The sequence below is a fragment of the Saccopteryx bilineata genome, chromosome 2 (assembly GCF_036850765.1).
Source record: "Saccopteryx bilineata isolate mSacBil1 chromosome 2, mSacBil1_pri_phased_curated, whole genome shotgun sequence".
Taxonomy (NCBI): Eukaryota; Metazoa; Chordata; class Mammalia; order Chiroptera; family Emballonuridae; genus Saccopteryx; species Saccopteryx bilineata.
The window spans coordinates 29,102,282-29,124,162 of record NC_089491.1 but is presented as its reverse complement, the minus strand read 5'-3'; the positions used below and the strand labels follow the sequence as shown (position 1 = coordinate 29,124,162).

Here is a 21,881-nt window from a genome sequence, read left to right as displayed (position 1 = left end):
TTTCTCTCGTTCTAAAATCAAGAAATAAAAATTTTAAAAGAAAGAAAACAAGGTTCACATTTTCTTTGAGATGCAATTCTGTTGCTCTGGCAAAAAGAGCCATTGGCTATAGCCACACTCCCCCAGCCTCACCTCCCTCCCAGCCCACGACTCAGAATAAACGCGTCTCATTCACCTTGTCGGTATTTCAGCAGGAGCTCCCATATTCCCCTGCGGGAGTAAGGGTCCACACCGGCTGTGGGCTCATCCAGAATGACAACCTTGGATCCCCCAACAAAGGCCAGGGCCACAGACAGTTTTCTCTGCATGCCACCTATAAGAAAGGGAGAGGGAGGCTGAGGACCAGCCCAGACAGTGAGTGAAGGCAGAGGTGATGGGACAAGAACAGAAGCTGATCCACGCCATCTGGGAACAGGCTAGGAATGTTTCTGACCCACCGAACCCCAGCAGTGGGCCCTGGAAAGCTGCTGTTGTTCTTGTTGTTACTGTGTGTGGGCGGGGGGGGGGGAGGAGGCTAGGGGTGGGGGAAGGCAGCTCTGCCCCTCACCTGACAGCTGACTTGTTTTGCTCTTCAGTTTGCTGGGCGGCAAACCCACGTCCAGGGCCATCTGCTCCATCTCCGCCTTCACATGCTTCTCGGAGAGCCCTTTCAGGCGGGCGTAGAACCAGATGTGTTCTTCAACCGTCAGCCTGGGGACAGAGGGGCGGGTCAGCTCTGGGCCCTGCAGGACGGATGCACCAGCACACAGTGCTTCCTGACCCAGAACAGAAGAGAACGGGTACATCTTCCTTCCCCCTACCCTCTTTCAACTTGATCAACTTCTGAGAAATAATCTTCAGGGAGGATGCAAGGGAGGACAGCACTAAGCATCTGCAGAGGAAGCCAAAGCTGAGATGGGACAGGTCCCCTCCGACCTCTCCTAGCAGGCCTGGCCACCGTGCCTCCGGTGAACGCAGGTCCGCAATGGGCCCTCCCTGACACCCCGTCAACCAAGGAGCTGGCTCTGCATGAACCTGGAGCAGCCCCCCAGAACTTCAAAGGACCTCAGACCCCGAGGGAGGGAAGGGAGACCCCTGCGGAGGGCAGGAGCTGCTCGCTTTACATGAGAGGGTACCGGGGCTCAGAAGAGCAAAGTCCTTGGCCAAGGTTACAGAGCTCAGGTCTTTCTCGCTCCACCAGGAGGGCTCCCTGAGGGCCCCTTCCTGGCTGATGGGGCAGCTCAGCATCAGGGAGGGGTGTGGCGAGAGACAGGATGGGCCGACTGACCCTCCCGAAGGACAATAACAGAGAGCACCATTCCCCCAGACCCCATCCGCTGGCTGGACTGATGTAGCATCTCACAATCCAACAGTTCACTCCCACCTTTTCCTAAAATCGAAGGACAACTAAGTCTCAAGTATCCCGTCGAAGCCTGTCAGCACCAAAGAACGTAAAATGCCAAGTCCTACTCTGCCCAGGACTGATGACACACACACCCAGAGAGGTTCCACTCCCCGGCGTACTTGCTGGTACTCACATGTCAAACAGCACGTTGTGCTGGGGACAGACCCCCAGATTCTGCCGGATGGTACTCATCTCAGAGCGAATGTCTTTCCCCAGGATGTAGGCAGTGCCTGAGGTGGGCGGGAACAGCCCAGTCAGGATTGACCTGAGGACACAGATGTTAAAGCACAGGAGCAGCGTTAACCCCCTCCTCCCCAGCACAGAGCAGAGGCATCAAGCCTCCCACCCCTCCGCCATTCCTCCTCATGGACTCTAACACCCCCCCACAAAGCAAGGAAATGTTTGCTTTAGTGAATAACTAGAAGTGGGCCCAATGTGTTGGAACTGACCATTTCAGTATGAGCTTTTTTTTTTAATGAATTCCAATTTGCAATGAAAAGTACACTTTAAGGCATACATTGCGTATGCCTAAGATCATGTCCACATAAAATAGCTAAACAATAAGAAATTATTCAAAGATAAAAATTCTGTTTGTGGTAAGTGGTAGGATTGATTATCATACGCCTTTTTAAGATTTCCTGAGACCTGGCCAGTTGGCTCAGTGGTACAGCGTCCGTCCAGTGTGTGGATGTCCCAGGTTTGATTCCCAGCCAGGGCACAGAGAAAAAGCACCCATCTGCTTCTCCAACCCTCTCCCTCTCACTTCTCTCTCTCTCTCTCTTCTCCTCCCCTCCTGCAGCCATAGCTTGATAGCAACGAGTTGACCCTGGGTGCTGAAGATGGCTCCATGGCCTCCACCTCAGGCATTTAAAAAAACAAACAAAAAAGGCCCCAGTTGCAACAGAGCAAGGGCCACAGATGGGCAGGGCATCGCTCCCTAGTGGGTTTGCCGGGTGAATCCCAGTTAGGGTACATGTGGGAGTTTGTCTCCGCCTCCCCTCCTCTCACTAAAAAAATTTAAAAAAATTTTTTTAAACCTTTAAAAGAAAAAAAGATTTTCTGCAATGTCCATAATATATTGATTTTGCATTCAAAAAAGGATAACATAGGAGCTCTGGCCAGCTGGCTCAGTGGAAGAGCGTCAGCCTGGCGTGCAGGAGTCCCGGGTTCAATTCCCGGCCAGGGCACACAGGAGAAGCGCCCATCTGTTTCTACACCCCTCCCCCTCTCCTTCCTCTCTGTCTCTCTCTTCCCCTCCCGCAGCAAGGCTCCATTGGAGCAGAGTTGGCCCGGGCGCTGAGGATGGCTCCATGGCCTCTGCCTCAGGTGCTAGAATGGTTCTGGTTGCAGCACAGCAACACCCCAGATGGGCAGAGCATCACCCCCTGGTGGGCATGCTGGGTGGATCCCGGTCGGGCGAATGCGGGAGTCTGACTGCCTCCCTGTTTCCAACTTCAGGAAAAAAAAAAAAAAAAAAGGATAACGTAGGAAAAGAAGGTGACCCCCAATGTTATATTCTTTGCAATGATTGAGGGACCACCCTAAAAGCCATGGAGGCTAATTCTGGTGTTTCTACGGCCCACAAACCATTCTGAAACTGCCCACTATAAGGCCCTTGTAGGTCCCAGGGAAGACAGTCATATGACCAGCTGCCCATGTGTTTCCCACAGCTGCTTTGAGACAGAGCTCCTAGAAATTACTACGACCTTCCAACACATCCAACCTTTCTTTCCACATTCTTGCCTGATTGTCTTGAGCAAACAGCTCCAAAGGGGAACCTGTCTCAGAGCTGTCACAATTCCAGGTCCCAAGAACACTGCTGAAATCTGACGAACTGAATGGGAATGGTCATAAAAAGGCCCTCCTGCTCATGTTAGGCTGAACAAATAATACATAGCAGGAACTAGCCTTGGTAAAGCACTCTCACGATTAGATAATATTTTTACACTCATTCACTCCTTGCGTGTTCTGCCCTTGCCTCAGTGACCAATGCAGTGTTCTTAGGTATGAATTTCTAAATGTGCTTGAAAGAGCTTCCTGTGGCTGATGCTGAGAGAGCCACGCCCTCTTCTTACATGGTGGTGGTCTTCCCAGCTCCATTGTGGCCCAGGAAGGAAGTGATCTGGCCCTCGTAGAAATTCAGGGTCAGGCCATCGACAGCCACCTTCATGCCATCTCGGTAAACCTTCATCAGCTTCTGGATGGACACACCCAGCTTCAGGTGGGTGGGCTCTTCCTCCATGCAGACTGCGAGAAGACAGAAAATAGGGCTGAGCCCACAAAATACAATGACGAGTGGTGTGTGAAGACACAGCAGCCATGCCTATACTTTTAGAGCCGTCCTCTCTCCGAGGCTACTTCTGGCTTCCCAGCAGGCACGGCAGGCTAGAAATTCAGGGGCGGGCCACAGTGGGTTAATCATAATGAATATAATAATGAATAAATGGAGAATAACAAAAGACTCTGTGTTTTGTGTACTCACAACTGTAAGCCTACTTTTGCCCACCCCGTACTGACGCAGGGCCTATCTGGGCACTGGTGTTGGTGATGGGAGTACAATGATGCAGAAGGATTCAGTCTGTTGAGGGGGAAAGACCTGACACACAATTAAAATGTAAGATGCTAAAGGCTGTTTTAAAACACACATTCAAAGGGCCATGGGACCTGGTGGTACAGCCATCTTGTGGAATACTCCTCAGCGCTGATAAAGAATGAACTGTTGAAACACATCAGAACTTAAAAGGATGTCAAGGAAATTACATGGAATAAAAATCCAGTCTCCAAAGTGTATATACTACACAATTCCATTTATATAACATTATGGAAATAATACAATTACGGAAGAGAAACACAGATTCTTGGTTGACAGGTGTCAGAGAGTGGGGAGGAAGGGTGGGGGCTGTGGCTATCAAGGGGCAGCATGACGGAGTCTGTGGTGATGAAAGTTCTGCATCTTGACTGAACCAGTGAGTCTATTAATTTGTACATGTGATAAAACTGCACATAACAGACACATACAAGTACATGTAACACTGGTGAAATCTGAAGCTCTGTGAAATGTACCAATGCCCATTTCATGGTTTTGATACTGTGCCAGAGTTACGTTAGCTGTCACTATTAGAGAAAACTGGGTGAAAGGTACACGTTTTGGCAACTTCCTGTGAGTCTATACAACTATTTTAAAATAAAAAAAGTTTTTGGGTTTTGTTGTTATTACTGTTAAATGCTATGAAATCTCAGAGGAGGAAGTGACTGACTTCCTGGAAAGCGAGCGAGGCTCCTCAGGGGAAGAGATATGGAACTAGATCTTGAGGAGCAATAGGGATTTAAAAGGCAGGCAAGTTGGGAGAGAGTTCTCCTGTGAGGGAAGCCACCTGCGAGGCACGGAGGTGTGGAAGAGCGTGACATGTGCCGGCAGCTGTGAGCAGTCCTAGGTGACCGGGACAGAAGCCAGGTGCAGAAGGGAGGCTGGGCTAGAATAGCAGGCAAGTGCCAGTTGCACTGAACATCACATGTCACCACTGGTGACTAGGAGGGCAGAAAAGGGATCAGCAAAAGAGGGACTTACTAACTACTGGGGAAGCCACAGTGAACACACAGAGGTTTCCCTCCAGGAACCGGGAGCAAAGAGCCCAGAGGGTAGAGCCTTTGCTGAACTAAAGGCACTGCCACCCCGCAGGTCAGGAGCCAGGAGAGGAGTGGGCTCTGGTGACGGTGGGTGAGAACTTTAAGCAGCACATGCTGAGCTCCGTGGCAGCCACTGGGTGGCAGTCTACACTGGTTCCTACCTCTATCACCATGACGAGGCAGGCAGCGAGGCTATGGTTCCACAATCACAGTTTTCTTTATCTCTTCCTTATAACAATTAGGGCAGCATGAAAGGTGGAGGGAGAAGGGGAAGATGGAGGCGGTGGTCCTCCAGGCACTTTCCAAAAAGCCAAGAAAACATCCCTCAGGGACTCAGACGGTGACTCCCTGACAAGTCAACAGCACTGGACACAAAGAGCGTGAGAGAATTTGGAAAGGGACACTGCATGTGGTTTCTCTGTCCCTGCAGCAGCTTTAGGCTCTGGCCCCCGAAAGTCAGTGGGGGCAGCAGCACTTACTTTCAGATGCTCCCTTCTGGCTGGACCCAGGATGGCTCTTCTCATCACTCTCCTCGCCTAACCAGTAGGACTTGGTGCACGGAAAATACCAGGGCCTGGGAATCCCATACTGGCCTGAAAGCAAAGCACAGGTGCGAATGAAGCTCGGCCACCTCCCAGCATTCCTGGGATAGCCCAGCCAGACGCACTCTCTCCTTGCCTTTGGAGACAGGACAGGCTGGATTAGAAGTGGGGGAAGAGAGAGCTAGCATTTGGTGAGACCTACTACGTACGACATGATTCTTCACCTCTCTGAATCTCCCTACAACTCCATGAAGCAGCTGTCCTCCCACTTTAGAGATGAGGAAACTGAGAGATGAATACTCTATCCAAGATCACTCGGCTAGTAAGTGGAGGACTCAGAATCTGACTGCAGATCTGCATGAAACAAAATTGTCTATCCTGTGCAGGAAGTTCAGGTGGGGGTAACAGACAGCTCACATACAGCGCCCCCTCCACTCAGAGGAAATCAGGAGGTAAACCAGAAAGAGTTAAACCTTGCTCTCTCAGAATCTAATCGTACATGAAAATGTATCCAAGGCAGGTCTTGGTCAAGAAGATTTATTAAGGGAAGTATCAAATAAATTTTTATGAATTCTAATTTGATTAAATCATAAGCCAGGGCTCAGAGCCAATATACTTATTATTCACAAGCTGTGCTGGGGAAATAGAACGTCCCCCAGTGGTAAGCCTGCGGGTGCGGAACTGGAGAACCGGGTCAGCACTGGGAGGCATCTCCTAGACCGGCTGACCCCGTGCAGCCCGACGGGGTTCACCTCCGACCTCCGACGCTTACCGGCTGTGTAGCCACAGGCAATTCCTTAGTCATACTTCCCCCACTTGCACACACTGGTTAGAACTCCTTCAGAGTAGTCTTAATAGGGTTTTAAATGAACAGAAGTACATCTATAAAACACTTTGTGCAGGGCCGGGTACACAGCGCTCTGGAAATAAGAGCTCTGTCAGCAGGAGGAGTTGTACTTTTAGCGTCAGCTGCCTTTCCTCGGTCTGTGTGTTTGCCATGGGTCTAAAGCCCCAGCCTCTTTCCAGAGAGCCCCAGGCCCTGCGGAAACTCCAGCAAAATAGAAAGAAAAGCTCAGCAGCTAAGACTCCTATTTCCTCTGCAGATGGCCAAAGCGGTGAGGAAGGTCGGCATGCGTACCTGGGAAGACAGCCTCGATGTACCAGGTCATCACCCCGTAGAGGAAGGTGTCAAACAGCATCATCGAGACCGAGGTGGTGAGGTTGAAGCCATCTTCCTCCACAGGGCTCTCAAAGAGGTTGTCCCACTGCACCCCAATGCCCTGCTCCTCGAAAAGGGCAAAGTACTCACAGCCGAACCCGAAAGCCACAGGTGACAGCAGGCTCTGGGAGAAAGAGGCAACAGTCACTTATCCACCTCCTGTCTCATTTTTCTGACACTTCCAATATAAATTTCACCTGCAGAAATTTGAATGTGCACAATGGATCCATTACGAGACATGGAAGTATTCACCGCCAGAGTCCCGTTACGGGAGTGGGCTCCTAGGCGGCATATAAAATGATCCTATTTATAACCACTCATTATGCAAGCACACTTCAGAAATGCATGTATGAGGAAGTATAAAACTTTCAGAATTTTAAGCTTCCAAAGATGGCCCAAGGGCTCAAACAATCCCGTGCCCCGTGCTCACTCCTATATCCAGCCAGGTCCTCTAGAACCCCCGCTCAGCCAGGGATGGCTCGTGTCAGAGGGGCCGGCCTGGGGCTGCTGATCTTTAAGGGGTCCTGACTGAGGGACCAGGAACACCCTGTGAGTGGCTCTCATAAGTGACCCAGGGGACAGCTGGCAACTCGCCCTTACACAGGATTGCACACCCTTAGACAGCCCCTCCTCCTATGCACAAGGAAGGGAAGTGATGAAGTCAGGGGTCTGGGGGAGATGAGCCACCTGCTCCTCAGCCTTTTCCAGTACAGAAAACATCCCTGAAGCAAAACCCTATACTGGGCACAAAGAAGACAAGAGTCAAGAAGGAGCCATCTGTGACCTCAAGAGCTTCCAGTTCCACCTGCAGCTGTGACTCATGGGGAGCTCAGTGTGGGCAGTGAAGGTGGAGATGGCATCTACAGTCTACAGGGGTTCCCGGATGCCAGTTATCCCCAGAGGGGTTTATGGTACAGTCTGGCTCTCTGCAAAACTCCACCTGATTCAAGTCCATCAGCATTCACTGCGAGGACTAAAGACAAACAATTCTGTAAGACACAACCTCTGCCTCCAAGAATCTGAGAATCTGGCACTGAGGTCCACATCCCACCAGGAAGAGCCTCTCATCTTCCTCCCTGAGCCTGGACTGTAACGCGAGATTCTTCCTCCAGGGGTGGCTGTGACCATGGCTACTGCAGGGCGGCCAGGCTCGCTCACCGCGAAGATCTTGAGCGTGAAGCCCACGTAGTCTTGCCAGGCCACGCACAGGACGTAGGGCAGGTACAGCGTGAAGTAGATGATGCCCCCGCAGGCAGCCGCCAGGTTGGCCCTGGAGAAGAGCGTGCTGATCAGGAAGCACTGCAGGATGGTCACCACGGCGAAGACGGACAGAAAGACAAACACCACGCTCGGGTCGCTGTAGGGCAGCAGGTTTCCTAACTGGGAAGGAAGAACCCAATAAACGCGCGGCTGCCGCCGGCAAGCCCACCCTCGCCCCATCTGCGGGAAGAGGCGGGGCTTATTCCTGCTCCTCGGAGAGAACGTCAGGGAACAGGGCTGCTGGTTTTTCTGATGAGGAAACTGAACCCTAATGAAGGGAAATGAACACCCACAAGGCAAAATAGTGGTAGTCAGGACCAGAACAGAGTCCAGGGCTCACATCCATCCACTGAGGTTCACCTCAATGGACAGTTTTGTTCTTTTTCAAAGTAATTCGACCCAGTGACTCTTGTCACCAAGGAAGAGTTGTGAGAGACAACAACTCACCAACTTCTGCCTCCAAAAGCCAAGGAAAATGGCTGGGCAATCTTAATCCCCCCCCCTTTGATAACCGGCCATGGATTCTGCATTCCCACAATCACCTAAACTCTTGCGGACTTTTATTCTCTAGTAGGTGAGGACACATGAGCAGGACGCACCAGCACGTGTTTGTCCCGGGCCGCTCTCATGCACCTGCCACGGGACCACCACCACCCCACCTCAGAGCTCCGACCCTGGCGGTCAGGTACTGGAGTGTGAGAGGGGGTCTGATTTTAGCAAGAACCGCTCTGCCAACTGTCGGATGAGCTCGGTGAAGTCTGGAGCCCTCCGTGGCCTCAATTCCTTGCACGTTTAAATGGGTGATTCAGTGAGGACACACTAAAGTGTAATGTGCCTTAAACCACTCCTGGCAATCAATGAGTGTTCATTCGTCGTGAACAGTAACTAGTACTGAATTAAATGTTAGTTTCTATCCTCTTGCACTCACCCTCTTTATAGACATTTTTATCAGGTGTACCCTTAAATGAAATGGTTGTGGAGATAGAAACTGGCATATGGACTTATTAATGCAAGTGGAGGACAGAGAACTGTGCCAGAGTCCCATTCCGGGGATACTTGTCCAGCTGTCAGGAGGCAGCCTCCAGGTATCAACTTCTCGGGGCTTGTCACTGCTGCAGAGAGCTACCTGGCCCGAGGGGGTGCACACTTTCCATGGTTAACTGAGGGGCCTGGGACATGGGGTGTCAAGGAGGGAGGCCTGGACATTTCAGCTCAACAAGGGACAACTCTGACAAGCTGTACGCGCTCCTCAGTGCCCACGGGGTTGGCCTTGTATTGCAGTTCAATTCCTCCCTCTGCTCAACCCTGCCTCCTCCCCATCCCTTCCAGAGACGCTGACCCCTAATAAATATTCATATGCCAAATGCTACTTCAGCCTCTGCTTCCAGAAAACCTCATAGGCAACCATATGTATCCTTCTGATTCTAGTTTCTAGACATTCCAGGGGAACCACCTCCCAATATGAGTAAGGCAATGAAAAGCCCTCAGATGCCGCCATGAACTTCTGCCCAGCAGACAGCGTGGCATAGTTAAGTGTGTGCTTACCTGAGAAATGAACACCCTGGGTTTTAATCCTGTTCAGCAACTAACCAACTGCGCTGACCTTGAGGAAGTCACTACCCCTCTCTGGGTCTCATTTTTCCCAACTATAAAATGAGGGCATTCCAGGAGATGGCATGTCTGACCCCTACCCCCTACTCCCACCCTGCCAAAGAATGTTTGCTTTTCCTCGCCTCAAGCAGCCTGTATTGGGCTGTTCAGAAATTCCCATCAGGGAGGAGCCACAGTGAGGCAGCCTTACTTTCAGGATGACCACCAGCAGGGCGGCGCTCACAAGCAGAGGGATGAGGCTACTGATGAACCAGCTGAACCAGAGGATGCCATTGTCCAGGCCCATGATGCGCATGGTCTCCTTCAGCCGCGCCTCCTTCTCATACACGATGCCCTTGATGATCACAGCCACAGAGTAAATCCAGGCCAGTGTCATGAAGAGAGGCATTGACCGGCTCATCACCCGCAGGAAGCTAGAGGCCCCAGGGAAGGGAGCAGGAAGAATTAAAGACAAGTGTGAGCCAGACTCACGGGCCAATGCCCCCAGGTCTGCATGCTAGAGAGAGCGCCAGGACTGAGCCGAAGATGGCAGGCCCTCTGGACTCTGGAGCACACAGGTTATCTTATCAAATGCTTCATGGGCTGTGCAATGTAGTGATAAAAGTTAGATTAACAAAGTACGGCCAAAATAAGCTTCTTTCGGGCCTGCTTTAGTAACCAGGTAACTGTGGGATGTCATTAAGCTAAAAGCAGGTGATTTTAAAGTACTAAAACAGAAAGAAAAAAAACAAGAACAAAAAAAAACCTCACTCTCTCATGAAAGCTCAACACCTCCCAGGTCATCTCATCTCACTATCAATTTGCCTTGCGTAACCATTATGACAGGCAGTGCAGAGATACAGATCAGGCAGGGACACTTCCAAACTAGAACAGGAAATGCAATGAAGTAAAAGGAGACACAGACTCTGGACCCTGAAGCTCAGGTTCAAGTTCCAGCTTTGCCATTTCTGCATGTACAGCTCTGTGACAATAGCCAAGGCTCTTAATGGCTCTGAACTCCCATCCTGTCTTCCTCTTGAGACATCCTTTCTAGAGTAAATCTCGGGTTAGGGCGCTCTCTGGAAAAGTCTTCCTTTGGGAAATTCTAGCTAATCTTTCTGAAAATAAAGAGCAAGATAATTCTGGTGACATGGAGAAGCTAGAGAGAGCCATGCAAGGAAACAGACTGTTCAAGGCAAAGCAGAAAACAAACCGAAGGAGAGGAACCCTGCTCGGTCCACTCTGGGATCTCTGCACATGCGCGCGCGCGCGCACACACACACACACACACACACAACAGCAGCAACAAGAGAACAGACAGTTTCCCATTTGGAAGAGACGACTTATTTCAGATGCCAGCAATAATTATACCTCTCCCCCATTGTCTCTTATAAGAAATCATTAGGTCCAAAGGCATAGCTCCCACAATGAGAACTTGGCCGCACAGTAACTAAGCACTAAAAGATTATCTTAAAAGTCTAAGATGAAAAGGCCTCGTTCGGTTTTATTTGGATTGTTTCAGAATGTGGTTTACCACTTGTAGAGAGGAAGGAGACAAAACCTACGTGCAGTCCGCTTTTATAGGTCTGGAACTTTGTCTCTGGGTTTGGGGAGCGTGTGTACATGTGCGAGTGCTTGCATGCGTTTTCCGTGACACATATTACACTTGCAGGCTGGGAAATTTTAACCAGAAGGGTAGAAGAGTAGCGTGTAAAAACAACCTGACAACCACGCACGAGAAAGCAGGGAGGACTACCAGTGCGTGCACATGTCTGAGTCTTTCACGCAGCACAAACTGTCAACCACCTGCATCTGGCATCCTACTTCCTTTTGGACTTCACAGAAGTCCAAAAACAATTTTCTGAGCAGTATCAACGCCCTCGTAAAATAAGTAAAAGCAAAGCATTTTGTCTCCTCCCTTGGCGTGCATGTCTGCACTCCACCTGGGCGCAGTGTTGGCTGGCTAAGTAAAGATGGTGGCTTCCCGGTAACTTACATGTCATCGACATAACAGGGGTAGGGCATCTGTTGCACATAGACACCCGTTTTCTTCTCGGTGCCTGTCAGCACCCTGATGATCGCCTGCTCCACCACATCCTGCAAGTAGGCAAAGCCTCCCCAGACGTACCGCATGTCCTCAAAGGGGTCTGCCCGAGGACCAGGGTCCCAGTACCTAAAACCAAGCCACAGGTGAGCAAATGTTCTTTAGACCCATACAAGGAAAAATTCCAATCACTCACATCCCCATCACCACGCCCAAGCCACTATTTTTATTTGGTATCTTAGCTGCTGGTGTCAGTTGACATGTACCCATATTTTTAAATAGGTATCAGAAAGGGCATACCACTTACCAGTATGGTGCTTTTCCTCTCTAGCGAATACCTAACATTGCATTAAGCAGACATACCAAAATTTACCTAACCACTCCCTTTCGTATTGTTCTGTAAACGTTATCCCTTTTTGTAAAAATGGATAACGTTGACACAGAGAACCTACAGCCTTTATTCATTTTTTCTGCTGATTCAATTCCTTGGGATTAATCCCCTGGCGTGAGAATGCTAAATCAAAAGATGATGATGCTTTTTAAGAAGATAATGGTATTTTATGACTTTATCAAAGAAATGTGGCCATTTCACCAAAATCAAGCCACCAACTTCAGTTTCTACCAAATTAGTCGATAAAATTAAGTACCTCTAGACATCACAGCCGCTCTTGACTTCCCCAAGAATGGGATTCAGCTTACCCATCCTTGATCTTATTCGTCCTCTCCACATTGTCGATGTCCATTCGGATCTTATACTTGACGTGATGGGGCAGCTCGACACTGCTGGGGGTAATTCCGGTGAATACGATCCCAGCCCAAAACCTCCGCTCATCCAGCAGCTCCATGGATTTGTTGATGAGCCAGACTTCCGTTGCTATGGGTTCCAGCTTGTTCAGGTTGACGCACTGAAGGAAGAACAGCCGCCGTGAGAACTCGGGTGGCCAGGAAAACAAGCCCTGGCCGAGGGAGACCCTGCCACAAGAGGGAAGGGCGTGGCCAGGAAAACAAGCCCTGGCCGAGGGAGACCCTGCCACAAGAGGGAAGGGCGTGGCCAGGAAAACAAGCCCTGGCCAAGGGAGACCCTGCCACAAGAGGGAAGGGCGTGGCCAGGAAAACAAGCCCTGGCCCAGGGAGACCCTGCCACAAGAGGGAAGGGCTACCTGTGAGACTGTCTTATCCTCACTCCATTCATCTTCCCTAAAGTCATTGCCCAATATTCTATTGCAAAAGGGTCATATTTGTTTAACTGAAATTTAGAGCTAAGTTATTTATACTGACATTTGTGGAAGGAGATTCAAACAATGATCATACTTCCTCCTTTTTCTCTCTGTTTTCTTAGCAATTCTTCTGAGTCATTAACAACTAACCAAATAAATAAACAGGTCCAAAAAAAAAAAATCTTTTAATCGTTCCTATGAAGTGACATCATTTTTAAGACTAAAGTTTTCGAAATGTAATCTGTCTGATTAGATTTTAAATAGATTTCATGAACATTGCCATAAGGAACTAACTGCCTTGTTGCTATTAGGTATTGGAATATCGAAACATAAGAAAGCCCAGAAGACGACGGATAGAAACTCTTGAGTCAGATAAAATAAAACTAGACTTAGGTTTGTTTATTTCCTCATCTGATCATTCGACTAACATTTATGGAGTGCCTTTTATACACCACGCCCTGTGTTAGGTCTCAGGAATACTACTGTAAATAAGTCTGAACATTATTTCTAAACATTCTTCTAATCTCGCTTCTTATATCTCAGAGGGGGGGGGACCCATAGCCTTTTCTAAGTGATCCACAGAACAGATCCTCACCTCCATGAAGTGAGATATGGTCTGGACTGCCCGGTTGGTCTCATTGAAAGCCTCTCTCCAGGTGTACACAGAGCCATTCGCTGACTGGACATCCTCTGGGTATTTGGCCAGAAACGCCACGATATCTTCAGCTGTCCAATCTAAGCCGGCCAAACGCTGCTTCCAGAAGTGGTCGTTGCTCTGGCTGTTCAAGAGCGTCTGCCATTTCAATGAGAAATCACAAATAGTAAACACCAATTCAGTCCTGATGAGCATAGGACTTACAAAACCTCCACGTACTTTTTTTTTTTTTTAAATCTTCACAGAAAGCTGTGGTATAAATAAGAGTGACCCCATATTAAAGATGAGACTCTTGGGAATGAAAATAAACAAATACAATTTTAACCAAGTCTGAGTCATAATGTTACTTGCCATGGAGCAGAGACTCAAAGTCAGACCAGTCTGAATCCAGAGTCCCCAGGTCTCCACTGCACCCCACAAGCTAGCCGAACAACATGAACTGCAGGGACAACAGTAATCATACCTCCTCTGTGCAGTTACTAAACTGAATTATTTATATGCTTTGCCTCTCACAATTCCATTAGGAAGGTATCTTTAACAGCTCCCATTTCACAGATGGGAAAACTGACGTTCAGAGAGGTCAAGCCCCTAACGTAAGGTCACACAGCTAATAAGTCGCCAAGCCAGGATACGAAGCGGCTCTCTGACTCTACTGTACCTTACTTCCTCTCTTGAGACCCCATCTGACAACCCCTCATAAAGACCCTACCTCTAGACTGAATGAAGACAAGCCCACTTTTGCTGTTTAGTTGGGGAAATAATGCTGTTCTTAAACCAAGTAAAATAGGATCTTTCTCAACCGCAGGACACAGGGGTCATGACACAAAGGAGGCCTGTCTTCCGTTTCTAGGTCCTTAGCTGGTTGGTCCCCGTGTGGGTCAATATGAAAAAAAAAAAAAAAAACCCACAACCCACTCTAGTGCTCAACCAACAGGCCCACAGGGCTGGGGCAGAGGCCTGCACAAGTATGCCGCCGACACAATGGGTCAGCTCTGCACTCAGCTCAGGGAAAAGGAGCAGCAACTGCACCTACTTGTCACAGCGATGAGGGGACAACAAAATCCCAGCTCTGCTGAAAAGGAATCTCTAAGGAGGCAAACACGGCTACTTTTTAAATCAGTCTTGTTTCCACCAACATTATAAGCTTTTCCTCCCCATGTGGCTTCATATTTATTATTTTAATGGAAACATAATGATGTCATAGATTATATATACCATAATTTCACTGACGAGTCTCCTACAGCTAAGCATTTAGCCTAGTTCTCACAAAACAATTATTAGAGCAATAACATTTTCTTATTTCTTGTGACTTATTCCTTTAAAATTATGTCTGTAGGATATATCCCCGAGGGCGTGCGGAATGGAGGTACGCGGGATGGCACATTTTTTATATGGTTCTCGCAATCTTCATCCCAAATTGCTTTCCAATAGGGAATGGCAATTTATATTGTCATCAGTAAGATACGTATTTTTGTTGGTATAAATAGATACAAAATTGTACCTCACGCAAGTCCACAGGGGTACGGTTTAGCACTTCTGAAATGACTCTATTTGGAGACTGGCACTGAACGAGTAAGAGCTAGGAGAAGATATGTGATGTTGGGGCTGAGGCCCGCCCTGCCCAGTGTGGCTTCTGAGCAACATGGCCAAGGAAGCAAGACCAGCGAGAGCAGCCCGGTGACATCCCTGGTCACACAGCCATTCCAGGGCACCTGATGGGACCAGGAAACCTAATGTCGCCCTTAGGAGTGGTAGCCAAGGAGAGAGCAGAGCCCTGAGGTGAAGAAGGCAAAAGAGAACCATCCAGTGCCAGTGGGTTCCACGGCGTGGCAGAGAAGTGAGCCCGGGCCTGGGGGCGATGCAACGGGTGCAGACAGAGCACAGACAGCAGAGAAGGATGGTGCTATCGCAGAGTAGACTGGTGACACCAGGGGCTGGGGGTGATGCAACGGGTGCAGACAGAGCCGCAGACAGCAGAGAAGGATGGTGCTATCGCAGAGTAGACTGGTGACGCCAGGGGCTGGGGGTGATGCAACGGGTGCAGACAGAGCCGCAGACAGCAGAGAAGGATGGTGCTATCGCAGAGTAGACTGGTGACGCCAGGGGCTGGGGGTGATGCAACGGGTGCAGACAGAGCCGCAGACAGCAGAAAAGGATGGTGCTATCGCAGAGTAGACTGGTGACGCCAGGGGCTGGGGGTGGGGGGACCGGGGAGGTCAAACCACACAAAGTTTCAGTTATACAACCTGAGCTCAAAGGTACAGCGCGGTGACTACAGCACTAACAATCCCACACTTTGCTGAGCAGTAACTATGTGAGAGGATGCCTATGTTAACAGTTGTGGTGACCATTTTACAATATATGTGAATATCAAAAAGCAAGTTGTTCCCTTAAACATATACAGTGCTTACTTGTCAATTACACCTCAATAAAGCTGAAAGAAAGGAAGGAGGGAGGAGGGAGGGAGGGAGGGAGGGAGGGAGGGAGGGAGGGAGGGAGGGAGGGAGGGAGGGAAGGAGGGGAGAATTATCCCAAGAGAAGCAGACACCTAGGGCATTCCTCATGTCCCAAATGGGAGGCTACAGGGGGTACAGAGTACTAAGGGGCCCAAGCTTATATGGTGTGAAGTCAACATTCCTGAATAGAGAGAGAAGCTGGAGGAGGCCCTTCAAGTCCACCCACAGGCTGACAAGTCTCGAGTCTGCGTCTACAGCCTCATCTCCCTGCTCCCCAGGCCCCAATACCAACCAGCCTCTCGGACACCTCCTACCATCCACTCGCTAGAAACCAAAATCCACGCCAACGCCTCCCCCTCTCTCACCCCCACAGCCCAGCAGTCGTCAGGCTTCACCCCCGCCAGTGCCTTGGCCACCCACTTGGACGGCCTCCATACTGGCCTCTGCCTCATATCGTCCCCCTCCTTAATCCACTGGTCACATCGGAAGGATGTATCTACAGCTCCCCTTGCTCAAAACCTTTTCGGGGTTCCCTAGAGCTTGAAATAAAGGTCCTCCAAACCACATCCCTTCTCCCAGCCCACAGCTCCTACGTTTCCTGCAGGGTGGGGCAAAAGCAGGTTTACAGCTGTTCATGTGGAAAATACTACCGTAATTAATAAATAGTAATACAAGAATAAACGCTGTGTTTTGCATACTCTCAACTGTAGACCTACTTTCGCCTCGCCCTGTATTGCACAGCCTGGGTTCTCCCAGCGAGATTCCTAACGAGTGCCACAGCCACACTGACGAGGCTTTGTCCCCAAAAAACTGGGAGCCTATGAGCTGTTGGAACATCCAAAGCAGACTCTTCATTTCAGAGTAGAAAAGGCATCCATCCATCTACCCAAACTCATGGAATCCTCTGAGACTCCGAAGGAGAGAACTCTAACGGAGGAATGGACATGCCAAGAAGAGGACCAGGAAGAAGAGGCCTGAGACATCACCCAGACCTGTGTTGCTGTCCATGGCCGGGGCACATGAATCCCTTTACAGAGGACAGATGGGAGCCATCTTGATGGGCATGAGTTGTTATTACTAGTCAGGAATTATTCAGTTAATCCATAAAAAAATATTGTTGATGTTTTTCTCATTGAAATCCCTTGGTTTTTAAATGCCCCAATTTAAGAATTCTGTATATGTACTAGGCTTGCTACAACAAAGATGACTTCCCCATCAGTGGAAGGCCCCTGGGTACTGTCCCTCCCGGGGCATCAGGGACATTCCTAAGCCTGACAGAGCACCTCTCAGATAGGTATCACCTCTGAAACCCAGCCGCCCCTCTGATCAGTGAGGTATCAAGGAAAGGAACCCTGCAAAACCCATCCCTCCTTCTGAACGGCAGCAGAAGCAAAAGGAAGACGTCTCCCTCACCATGGAGACAGGAAATAGTCTAATGATTCTCGGACTCAGCCCAAGGCAGGGATGATGTGATTAAATGGCACTCAGGCTCAAGCAAAGGAGACAATTCTGTCCATGCTCAGATTCCTCTGCCTTTGAATTCAATTGTCTCTAGAGCACTAATCCCTTTCAAGTGGTTCAGAAGCGCTAAGTGCAATTCCCCTCAACGTGGTAACGGCAGCTCCGTGCTCATGCAGTCACTGGGGAGCCAGTCTCTCACACTAGCCCTTTGCTCCCACACCTCTGTCCAAGTTCTACCAAGACACAAGAAGGCCAAGCAAGATGCTGTGGCAGGCTCTAGAGCCAGAAATGAAAATAGTCAGGGTCCTCCCATCACCAAACTCTTGCTCCAAATACCAGCTCTCCCTCAGCTTCTTAGAAAACTGATTTTTGACCCCCAGATGCATTGATGCTGATGTGAATGAACCAGTGTCATGTGTGTAACATTGCCTGTAGCTCTACGAAGATGACAGCCCTGTAGCTGGAGCTCGGCTCATTATGTCTATTCTGATTAAACATAAAGCATTTTCATTTCAGTCACTTCTTGAATCTGACCAGAATCCCACTTCTCCGACATCGAGCAGGCCCAGGGTCATCCGAGGGACACTCACCCGGACAAGGTCCATTTCCACGCTGCTCTCCATGAAGGTCCAGATCTTGGGGCTGAGCTCTTCCCACATGCCTTTTATATCGTGGAACATAGCCAGTTCCTGGAAGGTCTTGTTCACCTGGAGTCAGGAGGGGAGCCAGGGAGAGCAAGGAGGGAAAAAAAAAAAAAAAAAAAAAAGAGGAGAAGCAAAGACATGAGAAACACCACTGGCCCCTGCAGAGATGCCCCATCACAACAGCCCCTTTCCAGTCTTCCCATCCCCAGGAAGTGACCGCCTGCCGCGACGATGCAAACGCCCAGGGCTGGAGAGCTGGGCCTCAACAGTCAGCTCTGACCTGGTTCAGACTCGACGCTCCCCCTCTTTGGAAATCCCAGAAGAGCCACAAGAACACTCACTACACACCATCTGGAACCGTCTTTGCTTTTTTTTTTTCCAGGAATTCTAGCAGGATTCTGGAGAGGAACTCCTGGGTCTGGGCAGCTTACCTCAGCCATAACCTGCCTCGTGGCTGGAGTGTCAGGTGTGTACAGGATCTTCCCAACAAGGAGAGGCTTGAGGACCTTCCATATGATGCGGTAAAAAGGGTCAGACTCCAAGTTCTTCATCAAATCATTGCAAAAAGGAGCTACAAAGACGAAAGGCAAACATTCATATGCGTGGCCGTATACTTGTGGGAACTAACAGGGTGTTAAGAGTCAGCAAGACAGTCCTCGGTTCAGATCCCAGCTCTACCACTTAAGAGCTTATATAATAAATAACTTCACCTCAGTTAGCACACTATAAAAAATAAAGTTAATAGTATCTACTTGGCAGAGATGTGGGGAGGATTAACTGAGATAGTACCTGCAGAGCCCTCAGAACAGCACCTGATCAGAGCTTAGTCAACACTGATGACGGAAAGAAAATGCAACGGAGACAACCTGGAAAACGTTTCCACACGCACAGACCTGCGTATCCCACAATTCGGACTCTGTGCCGCCCTCCCCATTCCGCTTTCATTGAAAACAGAGGCTAAATTCAGACTTCAGTTTTCAAGCAAAAATCAAACAATTCCCTTCGATTAACAGGTCTCATCACGAGGATATGTAATAAACACAATAAGTATCCTCAACTGAGAAATCCAAAATTAGAACAGACCACGGGGTTTGATTTTCCAGAAGGATCCCTGATTTGTTTAAAATTTTCATTCTGGGTATTCCTCAAGGTATCACGTATCTTCTACACGCTGCAAAGACAATATAACTTAAAAAGTAGGGGGCGAAGGGGTTGTTCACAATTATATCTGTTGCGAAAATGAAGGTTCCCCTGCGTTAACTTGCAAAGCCAGGGAGCAGGGGAATAGCATTTCAGAAAATGGCCCGTAATGCCATCCCCTTCCGGCTCGCAAAGCAGCCGCGCGATGTCTGGAGTGCTTTGTTCCAGAGGAAAATAAAAGGTTCTTGGGTTACAATAATGCACACAAAGCTGCCCCGTCCGTGTCTGACAGACACACCTGTGGTTCAAAATGGAATAAGGCTCACTTGCATCCAGGTTTCAAGGAAAGGGATGTTGTTGTCTGAAACTGTAACTCTGGCTCCTCACGGCCATCAGGCACAGGACACAAATGCCCACTGAACTGCCAGGTGTGAGGAGCAGATATAGAGTTAAGAAGTTCTTTAATACCGCCTTGCAGCTAAGAACCAAAAACAAACAGCTGATCCATTGCCCGGGTCTGATGGGAATCACACGCCACCATTAACAGGTATTTCAGAGGCTGAGTGGTTTACTGGAAAAAAGTATGAAGCCACGACGCTCTGGGCTTAATCTTGGCTCTTGTGTTGTGACTATAGTGTGGCTCTGAGTAAGTCACTTAACCTCTCTGAGACTACACAATGTGGGCTGATAAAACCTTCCTTGAAAGATTATTGTAGGGGTTAAATGAGAGAACAAAAAGGAAGCACAGGAAATGTTCCTTAAGTGTTGACTTTTATGTTGTTATTATTTTAACAGTTATTGTTTAGGGGTTTTTACTTTTTTTTTAATTTTTATTAATTTTAATTTATTGTGTTAACATGAATTCAAGTGTCCCACTGAATATAACTTTCACCCCCCACCCCATGTCCCTATTTATCCTCACTTTACCCCCCGCCCCCTAACTCCCTCCCCCCTTCCCTCAAGGATTTGCTGTCCTGTTATCTGTATTTCTGTGTTGTGTATATATTATTTCACTAATCCCTTCACCTTCTCTGATCCCATTCACTTTGTTCATTAGATTACACATATAAGTGAGATCATATGATATTTGCCTTTCTCTGCCTGGCTTATTTCACTTAGCATAATGATCTCCTGTTTAGTTTTTGTTAGAAAGCATACCGCAAGGGGGAGGAAGAAGGAGAGGGAAGGGGAGAAGAGGAAGAGGCTTGATTACTCAGGGAGCCTCTCTCCTACATCTCCCAATAAACTAGGAGACTGGTTTTCCATCAGTCATTCATTTGATAAAACATAATGGGAAATCGAGGTGTACCAGGCCCCATTCGAAGAAGGGGCGATAGCTAACGAGGAAGACTCCCCCCCGAGGCGCTCAGTCTGGTGAGCAGACAGACATGTGAACACCCTGTGCTGCTACACAGGAGAAAGGCGAGCCCGACAGAGGGGGTGACATGGGGCTGACTGAGTCCACATCTAAGGTGGGCTGGGGCCAGGGCTTCAGTCTGCACAGAAAGGCGAGCCCGACAGAGGGGGTGACACGGGGCTGACTGAGTCCACATCTAAGGTGGGCTGGGGCCAGGGCTTCGGTCTGCACAGAAAGGCGAGCCCGACAGAGGGGGTGACACGGGGCTGACTGAGTCCACATCTAAGGTGGGCTGGGGCCAGGGCTTCAGTATGCACACTCACTTGTAGAGTTGTCATAGAAGGTGCCAGCATCCTCCTCGGTGCCATTGCCCCGAAAGAGGGCTTTGTAGTTGTTGTCCTCATACCAGTTGAGGGACTTGATCTTCAGGCCCCCACCCTCGGGATGGCCACAGACGATGCGGGAGACAGCCTGGTATATCTGGGTGGAGGAGCTGGAGCCGTTCCTGTTGATCAGAAACATCACCTCCTGCCGCATGTCACTCCAGCTCCGCATGCTGAACAGCTGAGGTCAGGGATCAGGAGGGAAGGGAGAGGGAAGAGGAGGAAAGGGGGGAAGAAGAAAAGAAAGAAAGACACATCTTATTTTCTTGACCTCTCCAAAGCCACATCCCAGAATGTATCTTGGGTGATGCCACCTCCAAGGAGTTGCTGTTACCAGAACCCTGCTGGCCCTGCTGTGGTCTGGGGACCAGCAGCATCTGCATCACTGAGGGGTCTCACATGCATATTCTCATCTGTCGTTCTGCAATTCAAATCTGTATTTTCACAAGATGCCCTGTGATTCCCAGGCACATTAAAGGGGGAGAAGAACAGCTTAGCAGTCAGTGGAGTCCCTGGTGATGGGTTTTATTTCATTCCAATTATCTTCTGGTGTACAGGAGAGGCTGCTTTCTCTGAACAGCTGTGTGTTCAAGGGCGTACATCACGATCTACTCACACCCTCAGTCGCGGACTCATCTGTAAGACACCTCCAACTTCAGTGTGTAAACTAAGGACCTCTCTGCCCCTTGGGAAAAAAGCTACATGTGCAATGTCAGTTAAGGGCTGGGCAACGGGGACAGCGTGAGAGGGGAGATTCGAGTTCAAATCCCAGCTATGTCTCTCATTAGCTTCAAGCCTTAGAAAAGTCACTCCTCTTAAGGCCCAACTTCTCATCAGGACGATGACCGAGTGTGCCGGTGAGGCAGCAATCACATGATATACGAGAGGGGGCCCTGCGCGGA

General features: G+C 49.2%; 1 protein-coding gene across 1 annotated transcript in view; it reads right to left on the bottom strand.

Annotated features, from left to right (window-relative positions):
- ABCA1 (ATP binding cassette subfamily A member 1) overlaps positions 1-21,881 on the bottom strand; it is a 131,407-nt gene that overhangs the window by 38,060 nt on the left and 71,466 nt on the right. Inside the window, exons 9-22 of the mRNA XM_066256609.1 lie at positions 20,920-21,160; positions 18,531-18,670; positions 18,046-18,162; positions 13,479-13,676; positions 12,366-12,571; positions 11,619-11,795; positions 9,834-10,056; positions 7,931-8,152; positions 6,692-6,896; positions 5,491-5,604; positions 3,460-3,631; positions 1,518-1,649; positions 548-690; positions 176-313 (exon numbers count right to left, since the gene is read on the bottom strand). Of these exons, the coding sequence (XP_066112706.1) occupies positions 176-313; positions 548-690; positions 1,518-1,649; positions 3,460-3,631; positions 5,491-5,604; positions 6,692-6,896; positions 7,931-8,152; positions 9,834-10,056; positions 11,619-11,795; positions 12,366-12,571; positions 13,479-13,676; positions 18,046-18,162; positions 18,531-18,670; positions 20,920-21,160 (2,428 nt within the window). The remainder of the gene's footprint in view (positions 1-175; positions 314-547; positions 691-1,517; positions 1,650-3,459; positions 3,632-5,490; positions 5,605-6,691; positions 6,897-7,930; positions 8,153-9,833; positions 10,057-11,618; positions 11,796-12,365; positions 12,572-13,478; positions 13,677-18,045; positions 18,163-18,530; positions 18,671-20,919; positions 21,161-21,881) is intronic.